The sequence below is a fragment of the Babylonia areolata genome, chromosome 18 (genome assembly GCF_041734735.1).
Source record: "Babylonia areolata isolate BAREFJ2019XMU chromosome 18, ASM4173473v1, whole genome shotgun sequence".
Taxonomy (NCBI): Eukaryota; Metazoa; Mollusca; class Gastropoda; order Neogastropoda; family Buccinidae; genus Babylonia; species Babylonia areolata.
Window position 1 is genome coordinate 4120717 of NC_134893.1, and position 10000 is coordinate 4130716.

At 44.7% G+C, this 10000-nt stretch overlaps 1 protein-coding gene across 1 annotated transcript in view; it reads left to right on the forward strand.

The window, feature by feature from the left end:
- LOC143293140 (uncharacterized) overlaps positions 1-9692 on the forward strand; it is a 417849-nt gene extending 408157 nt beyond the window's left edge. Inside the window, exons 15-19 of the mRNA XM_076604055.1 lie at positions 1852-2037; positions 4175-4355; positions 5673-5867; positions 7988-8149; positions 9014-9692. Coding sequence (XP_076460170.1) covers positions 1852-2037; positions 4175-4355; positions 5673-5867; positions 7988-8149; positions 9014-9213 — 924 coding nt within the window. The 3' untranslated portion in view covers positions 9214-9692. The remainder of the gene's footprint in view (positions 1-1851; positions 2038-4174; positions 4356-5672; positions 5868-7987; positions 8150-9013) is intronic.
- The last annotated feature ends 308 nt before the right edge of the window (positions 9693-10000 follow it).

Sequence of the window (10000 nt, forward strand, 5' to 3'; positions counted from 1 at the left end):
CTTTTCTGCTGCTTCTGCCATTGCCTTGAGAGCCCATAGCCTCTCTCATGAGGCTGTAGGCAGATGCGGCCACAAACCTTCTTGCACCAATCTCTATGGCGAGGACTTTGGCTTGGAAGCCAGATTCTCTCAGGCAGCTACGGCGCTCTCCAGACGGCAGAAACGAACGTCATTGGGATTCGCGCTACTCTAGCATCATTCAAGAGTTCCGTCCCTTGGGTCAGTCATCCGTCTCATCTGTAGGCTCGCAACAACAACAACAACAAAACAACAAGCTGTCTGGAGACGGCTGATGGCCAGAGTGAACACTTTACCACCGACATCTATGGCAATAAGGCGCAAAGATTCCGTGCACACAATTTTTGGCCAGCTGTTGTCAACTGCTGACAGCAACCAGCAGGGCTTAGTGTGAACGTTGCCCGTATTTTTATTTTATCTCAATTTATTTATTCTTTTTTTTTTCTTTGTTGTTGTGAGTAACAACATATTTCTCTGTGTGGAATTGGGGTTGATTGCATTGCCAGAGAGCAGCGCTAACTCTCTCTCTCTCTCTCTCTCTCTCTCTCCTCTCTATATATATATATATATATATATATATATATATGTGTGTGTGTGTGTGTGTGTGTGTGTGTATGTGTGTGTGTGTATGTGTGTGTGTGTGTGTTAATGTAATCTGCAAGTGTATCAGCTTTCTTATCAAAGTGGGGATTTTTTTGTCTGCAGGATTTTGCCAGGGACTACCCCCCCTACCCTATTTGACGCATTTGTGTGCGTGTGTGTGTGTGCGTGTGTGTGTGTGTGTGTGTGTGTGTGTGTGTGTGTGTCTGTATGTATGTATCTGTGTGTTCATGGTAAACATTGCCATTCTCTCTGGAAATACTTTGTCTGCCAAAGCGAAAATTGGCTTAAACATGTATGAAAAAAAATCTTCACAGTCATACCAATAACAGGTTGTAAGTCTCCCGAATTAAGTCGCATATCCGATTCAGTAACCGTTTATTTCAGATGTTTATTTCAGATATTTTATGTTCCGAAATCCGAAAATTCAATAAAAAAAAAATAAAAATAAAAAATAAAAAACCGCTTTCCACTGAGTTTGGCCGACAAGAAGGTAGGTTGTCTTCGAAGACGACATGACCTCGTGTTTCTCGTTCACAATCAAAAGGAAAGAAACAAATTCTGGACAGAACACTTACAGTGATACTAACTACACAATCGACGTGTTTACTACATATGAATATTCATAAGTGGACACTGAATTAACTGGAATGAACATAAAAGAAAAATTGAATCGATCGTTTCTTTCAGCCCATTGTAGACTGGTTTGTGCAGATCTAGAGATCTACAATGTGTTGCGATGTGCTTGAAGGAGATGGCAACGTCTCCTTTACCGCTGAAATAAAAGAATAATCGAGATATAATAAAACACAAAAAAACATAATTAAACGGCGTTATTACGTCCACAACAATCACATCTATTTATCACAGGAAGAAAAAAAAACGTCAACATTGCTTTAAGTTTTGAATTTAGTCATTTGACGTCAGATGTGCCGCAGCCTTGGGGATCAGTCTGCTCGCATCGGATCTGAACGTGCGTGGTTCCGTCCCGCTCGCTTGCCTTTTTAAAAAAATTTTTTTCTCCCAAGTTTATTCCATGTATCATATTATTTAATACAGAACACTTTTCAGCCATTCTTTTTTTCATGATTCCTTTACTGGGTAAAGCGCGAAGCACAAGTGAGTCTTGAAGGCTTTGCCTCTTGTTCATTCTTTTTTTTTTTTAAATTGCCTTGAGTTCTTTTACATGCGCGCTTCTTCCTTTCTTCCTCCCTCCCTCCCTCCCCTTTACAGGTGATCGCCACAGACCGGCAGCCCATGCAGGTGTACTACGTGTCTCACCTGGACCAGGTGTGGGTGCTGTGCTGGAGCGGGGAGGAGGAGGAGAGCAACAAGACGATGGTGGTGGTGCGGGACGCCAGCAAGTACATCCAGCACCGGGTGGTGCACACCCAGCCCGTGGGCAACCGCTTTGACCAGGTGGGTGGCTGGGTGGGTGGGCGGGTGGAGCAGGCGGGGTGGGTTGGTGGGTGGGATGATACGGTTCAAGTCTGGGATGGTGGTTTAGACCAGGTTACGTGGGTTGGGTGAAGGATAGGGTTTAGACTGGATGGAGTAGATGTGTGTGTGTGTGGGGGGGGGGGGGGGGGGGAGGAAAGGATTTAGACCAGATGGGGTGGGTGGTGGGAGGATAGAGTTGGACCATGTTTGGGAGGATAGGGTTTAGACCAGGTGAGGCGAGTGGGTTATGGAAGGATAGGGTTAAGACACGGTGAGGTGAGTGGGTTATGGAAGGATAGGGTTAAGACACGGTGAGGTGGGTGGGTTATGGAAGGATAGGGTTAAGACACGGTGAGGTGGGTTATGGAAGGATAGGGTTAAGACACGGTGAGGTGGGTTATGGAAGGATAGGGTTAAGACACGGTGAGGTGGGTTGGTTATAGAAGGATATGGTTAAGACACGGTGAGGTGGGTGGGTTATGGAAGGATAGGGTTAAGACACGGTGAGGTGGATGGGTTATGGAAGGATAAGGTTAAGACACGGTGAGGTGGGTTATGGAAGGATAGGGTTAAGACACGGTGAGGTGGGTGGGTTATGGAAGGATAGGGTTAAGACACGGTGAGGTGGGTGGGTTATGGAAGGATAGGGTTAGACACGGTGAGGTGGGTGGGTTATGGAAGGATAGGGTTAAGACACGGTGAGGTGGGTGGGTTATGGAAGGATAGGGTTAAGACACGGTGAGGTGGGTGGGTTATGGAAGGATAGGGTTAAGACACGGTGAGGTGGGTGGGTTATGGAAGGATAGGGTTTAGACACGGTGAGGTGGGTGGGTTATGGAAGGATAGGGTTTAGACACGGTGAGGTGGGTGGGTTATGGAAGGATAGGGTTAAGACACGGTGAGGTGGGTGGGTTATGGAAGGATAGGGTTAAGACACGGTGAGGTGGGGTTATGGAAGGATAGGGTTAAGACACGGTGAGGTGGGTGGGTATGGAAGGATAGGGTTAAGACACGGTGAGGTGGGTGGGTTATGGAAGGATAGGGTTCAGACACGGTGAGGTGGGTGGGTTATGGAAGGATAGGGTTCTGAACGGTTGAGGTGGGTGGGTTATGGAAGGATAGGTGTTCGGGGGCTGGGGGGTGGACGGGTAGATGGGGCTTGGACCAGGCCGGGTGGGCTGACTGACTGATAACGATAACGAGTGTGTTTGATAAGTGGCAGTGGAATAAGCATGTGTGCTTCTTTACACATGCAGCCCCAATGGCCAGCGGCCCATGGCTAAAATAAAAATTCAATTCAACATAATATCACACACACACACACACACATACAGACACACACACACACACACACACACACACACACACACACACACACACACACACACACACACACACACACACACACACACACAAAATAATAATAATAATAATAATAATAATAATAATTATTATTATTATTATTATTATTATTATTATTAAGAAAATAGGAAGAAAATGCAACAACAGGTTATACGCACACACGTACGTACTATATGCACCATATACACTCACTGCACGCACAGTAAATAAGTGCAAAAACAGCCATACATTTACATGCGCGTACGAATAAGCTTGATGCCAAACAATTCCATTCTGTTCAGTTCATTTCTATTCTATTTCTATTCCACTTTCCTCTCTCATTATCTATTCTATTGTATTTTAGTCGATCTCATTCCATTGAATTCCAATTCACCCATTGCATTCTTGGGGATAGTATGTTAACTTAGCATGTAAAGATGTCTTTAATGCAATTCTAACTGAATGGCTGTGATTTTTGCCGGTCAGTTCTTGCCCATCATCCATGTACAGAAACAATGAACTGCGACAGACTCCATACTGCATCACACATCAGTGATCCCTTTCAGAGGTTTAAAACTGAAATCAATTACGCAAACAAAAACTCGCATCAACCTAAGTGGCACGAGCTGTCAAGTAGGTATAAACGACCGACGCCCAGATGAGTTTGACACGAATTGATGCCCAGATAGCCAGCACGCACACTCAAACCATGATTCTGAGGTGGTGCTCTCTCGTGGCGTAGAAGCTGTACCCTGCACGTACCCGCGTGTTTCAGATCCAGGCCCTGTTCATCGCCCCAGCCAACGACCTGCGGCACACGTACGACTACGGCTACGTGACGCACAGCGGCCAGCAGACGCTGACCAAACTTGACCTGGACAACATGCGCTACGTCAACACCATCCACCTCTCCCCCTACGACTGTGTGCCCCGCTCCCTGGCCTTCGTGCCCATTGGTCAGTTGGCTAGCTCTGTCTGTGGGAAGGCAGGTGGCGGAATGGTTAAAGGACGGCTTATGAATCTCTGCCAGTGTAGTGGCGGGCCTGTGAGGGTCTGAGTTCGATGCCCGCTCTCGCCTCTTTTTTTTTTTTCTCCATAAGTTTGACTTCGAAAATCAAACTGAACGTCTGCTCATTCGGATGAGACGATGAATTCGGGTCCCGTGTGCAGCACGCACTTTGTGCATTGAAGAAAAAAGAGAAGTACCCATGGAAACATAAGTGATATCCTCTGGCAAATTTATAATATAGAAGAAAAATCCACTCTGATAAGTACGCAAATATTTGAATGCAAGCGATCAAGGGCTGACTCTGCGTGTTGGGCCATGGCGCTCCTGGTCAGGTATTTGTCTTGCAGATGTGGTGTTACCTTTGGCGACCTGCCCGAACGCAGTGACGCCTCCTTTAGAATATGAAAATGTAAAAAATAAAATAAAAAACATAAAATGATGGTGGTGGAGATGACAAGACACGTCTTGGAGGATACACGATAATAATCATTTTGATTGGCTTCGGGGCGGAGGTAGACGAGAGTGTGCGCGCGTGTTGCAGATGTAATTTCAGATGGCTAAAATCTGCCTTCTTTTTTGTCTAATGACGTTACACAGGGTAGCGGTAAATCATGTATAACTGATGATGGTAATATTGTTGACAAAGACATGGTAATTATGACGATGATGCTGATGACAGCAATGTTATTGTTGATGATGATGACAATGATCAATATGAAGACGTGATGATTATGATGACGATGATGATGACGATGACCGTGACGTCACAACAGGTGGTCAGCTGGTGGTTGAGTGTGTGTCGGCCATGAACCACCAGCAGCTGGTTATATGATACCTGATAAACGGCAATGATATTGTTGATGATGATGATGATGATGATGATGATGAAGACGTGATGATGATAATGATCATGATGGTGACGATGACCGTGACGTACCACAGGGGGTCACGTGGTGGTGGAATACGTTTCGGCAGTGAACTACCAGACCCTGCAGCTGGTTCTATAATAGCTGATAAACGACAATGATGATGATGATGATGATGATCAGAATGAAGACGTGATGATGATGATAATGATGATGATGGTGTTGACAATGATCAGTATGAAGACGTAATGATCATGATGATAACGATAAAAATGCCACTGCTACTACCACTACTACTACAAATAACAGCAACAGCAACAGCAGCAGCAACAACAACAACAACAACAACAATAATGATGATGATGATGACGACAACGATGACCGTGACGTCACAACAGGTGGTCACGTGGTGGTGGAGTGTGTGTCGGCAATGAACCACCAGACCCTGCAGCTGGTGCTGGACTACCTGACAGACGCCGTGGTCAGCACGGGGCTGGTCAGCGGTAGGCCCCACGTGTCCCCGGACTCCCGGCACGTGGTCACCGTGGACGACCTCACCGGCAAGGTGTCTGTGGCCGGCGTCAGCAACGAGGGTGAGCCAGCGTCACAGGGCCGTGACTGATATTACTGTGACTGCCTGTTTCCCTCCCGTATGCGGGGATAACTAACTGGATGCGTGAATGTTAATGAAAGATTTTTGTTGTTTTTTTTCTTCAACTTTTTGTATTTGCAGTCTAATGGAGGTAGCTTTTTTTTTCTTTTTTCTTTTTTTTTTGTTGGTTATTTTATTTCGTTTTATTTTATTTTTATTTTTATTTTTTGCAACCCGGTGAGTGAATGTTGCTGAAATCTTGTGGGACAAACTAACATCTTCGTTGACATTAGTTAGGTTTTTTTCGATCAGTTGCGAAGGAACTATGGTAGAATATGAGCATAAGCATTCAGGAACTCTAATGTTGAAGGACAAGGTCCAGGGACAAGTATCTCCAACAGGGTCATTTGACCAGAAGACGAACAATACCGTGTCCATTTTGTGATCTTCTTGTGTTTCATTTTCAATGTATATTCTAGCTTATTATGAGACCAGGGCCTTATGCCTGAGACAGTTACAGCTTTGACATGAAATACCTAGTTGCTCACACAAACAGACCTGCAACATAACAGTATCAGTGTAGACACCAAGATCGGCAGGCGCTGCCGTGACTACAGAGCTTGTCGCTACTAATCTTTAGTGCCATATTTTGACCCCTCTTTTCACTGACCTCGCTGCCTCAAGTCTCTGTACGCCGGGACTAAGACCACAATGTCGTCTGGTGGAGCGATAGACGCAAGGACTAACACTGCAGCATGCACTGATGTGACACCGTCCCTAATAACGGGTGGCACGAGAAAGTCCTGTTCAAACTTGAGCGGAGCAGACTTCACGATCGTACTTCGGGAGTCCCTCAGAGCTAACACCATACTGTCAGGGGTTGTTTTCAGCTGCAGTGATTTGGTCAACAAGCTGATTTCGTTGTTATATTAAGCTGCATGGGCATGTGCAAGAATGTACACAAGAGCAACGATGGTGGAAGTCGAAGAAAATACTCGGGATGAAGAGAGAGGCCTGCAGTGCCACAAAATGTAGATCCTGGTTTGGGAGGAACAAGATAACACCATGAATGCCAGTATTTGTACATCAACGTTTATCTGTCATCTCAAAATACACCCCCTCCTTACGTTTCCCCAGTATCATCGCACATACACTCTTTCCATTATGTTTTCCCCGTCAGTTCCCTGGATCGGTCAGTTCTGATAATGATGAAATCTAGCAGATGATAGGCCTTGTTTGGCACTGAGCGGTCTGGCCAAGGGAAGCAAAATACAAAACAGTCCTGAAAACCTGTTTATGCTTGCGCCAATGCCTGTGGTTCGTAAATATCGTTGGAAGAACATTGAAAAACAAGTGGCAGGCTGGTGGAGGCTGGAGTATTGCCGAAAGTGAACCAGAGCACCAGCTTCTTTGCCTCATTCCCTGGGTCTGTTAGTGTGGCTGAGCGTGGTGATTAACTCGCTGCTGTGAACTGGGCACACTTGACGTGTCCGTCACAAGCGGTGATGATGGGAAAGAAACATTCTATCCATTGCCTGAACGAGCTGATCCTGTGTTTGAGCAAACTAACAAAACAATGTCCACATAACAAACCAAATCAGTACAAAAGAAAACGTTAACATAATGATTACAGAACTGTTTCGCCTTGTGCTGACGCTATCACGATCCCAGTTATGTTCACTGACGCGATAATCTCAAAGGAAGGGCGAGAATTACAGCTATTCCGCTGTTACTCAGCTGCTGGAGTTACAGTTAAATACTCGTTCTGCTCTTCTGTTAATGTTGTCAGCCGCACCCTTTTTTTTCTTTTTTTTTTTATGCTACAGATACTTACGTTCTTTCTACTGTTTTTGTATCTACTGTCATTGCTGCTGTTCCCTCAGGTGACTATGTAAATATAATCATCATGTATAAAATGATAACTCAGGTAAGCAAAATATAAGATTCTAAGACACGAGTAAAATAAAAGTAAAAAAATTCACACACCTTCCCTCGAAAAACTTTGAAAATAAATCAGCGGGTAAAAAAGAAAAGAAAAAAAAACAACAACATTCACGAAAATAATCTAACATTGTAAAAACACAAGAGAGGACTGTATGAATATATTTCTGTGTATGCCAGGCACTCTGGAAGCGGCCTACGAGGTGACGGTGTCAGCCAGTATCAGTGACGTGGCCTTCTTCCCCGCCCTGGGCCACGGCTACCTGCTGGTGCTCACCTCTGCTGATGACGACGACATCATCACCATCAACCTCTCCACCGGCAAGGTGGAGAAGATGAAAGGTCGGTCGGTCGGTGGAAGTAGTTTTGCTTGTGCGTGCGGGAGGCGGAGGGTGGGGGGGGGAATCCATTAATCATTTCTCTCTTGTTTTATCATTATTATTACAGTCAACGTTTGTGTGTCATAGAGTAACGGGGACATTATTGTACACGAAATTCCTTCCTTCTCTTAAAAAAAAAATCTTTTTAGAGGCAATAAAGATTTATTGTGTCTTGTAACTCCTTGCACATACAGTTGCATACATATACAGGCGAAAGCAAGAAAACACACATCCACACACACACACACACACACACACACACACACATACGCATGCGACATTTTTGCCCACAGACGCTTGCACGCACACACAGAAACACGCATAATGGACATGTTTTCGAAACAATGTGTGAACGCGCACTGATACACAGACACGCATTCATAATCATAATCATAATGAATGTACGAGTGGACGCTACAAAAAAATGACAATAAAAAGATAGATATATATCATATGAATAATACTAACACAATTGACAATGATAATGCTAATACTACTACCACTAATCATAATAATAATGACAATACTGTTACTACTACTACTACTACTACTACAACGACTAATGATAATGATAATAATAATCATAATTATAACCGTTATGTTTGCGGGCCAGATAGAGAGAGGCCTTTAGACATTTAAATACTTTTTTTTTAAGATTTGATTTTGAGTCTTTCACTCTTTCCCACTACCCCACCACCCTATCCTACCCCCCCCCCCTCTCCCACCTACAATCCCCCCCCCGCCACCCACCCCCACCCCCACACCCAACACCCCCACCTCAACTCAACTCACCCACCCCACCCACCCAAAAAAAAACAAACTACAGGCACCAACCGGCGGTCCACCTCCTCAGACTGGTACCCGTCCCCGGTGAAGCGAGGCATCATCAGCGGAGACGTGTTCAGCGACTTCCTGCTGGCTCCCTCCAAGTCCTCGCTGAGCATCATGGACATGCGTCTGCAGCAGGTCAAGTGCGAGTACTCCGCCACGCCCCGCATCCACACCGCTGGCTTCGTCAGGCGCTAAGTGGTTGTTCATTAATTAATTGATTAATTCTTTAATGGAAGAGGCTGGCTAGTTGGGGTTGGGTTGGGTGATAAGGCTGGATGGCTAGGCTAGGCTAGGCTAGGCTAGGCTGGGCTGGATGAGAGGCTAGGCTAGGGAGGATGGGAAAATGCTGTGGAGTGCTGCGGGAGATGTGTTTTATTGCCTTCTATGTATCCTTACCTATGTATTAATGTAATCGCCTTTTTTTTCTTTTTCTTTTTTTTTCTTTTTTTAATCAATTCTATTTTCATTTTACTGGTATTTTAGTTTTGATTATTTTTTTCCCAAGACCTGATCAGCATGTCGGGCCATGCCCTTTTATTTCTTTATTTTTTTTTTTTCCTTAAGCAGATGTGGTTTAGGGTCTATGGTTCAGTCCGCACGCTCTGACATCTCCTTGAAACTGTAACTGGTACGATGTTTTGTTTTGTTTTGTTTGCCGATTTTTAAGAAGAAAGCGTAAGCTTGCTGGGGTTGTTTTTTTTGTTTTTGTTTTTTTTGGGGGGGGTGAGGGGGGGTTCTTTCCATAGATTGCACGTTTAGTGATCTATCTTAATGAATGTAGTGGAGGCGGAGAACTTTAGGTGTTGTTTTTTTCTTCTTTTTTTATGTGTGTTTTTATCTTCTTTTTTGGGGGGGTGGGTGTGGGGGGGAGGGGTGTTTTGGCTGTAAGATTAAAGCGTTGCGAATTATCTTTTGCTTTTTCTTCTTTTTTTTTTTTTTTTTTTTGAGGGAGGGGGGGGGGGTAAGCTACAGATTTACTGAT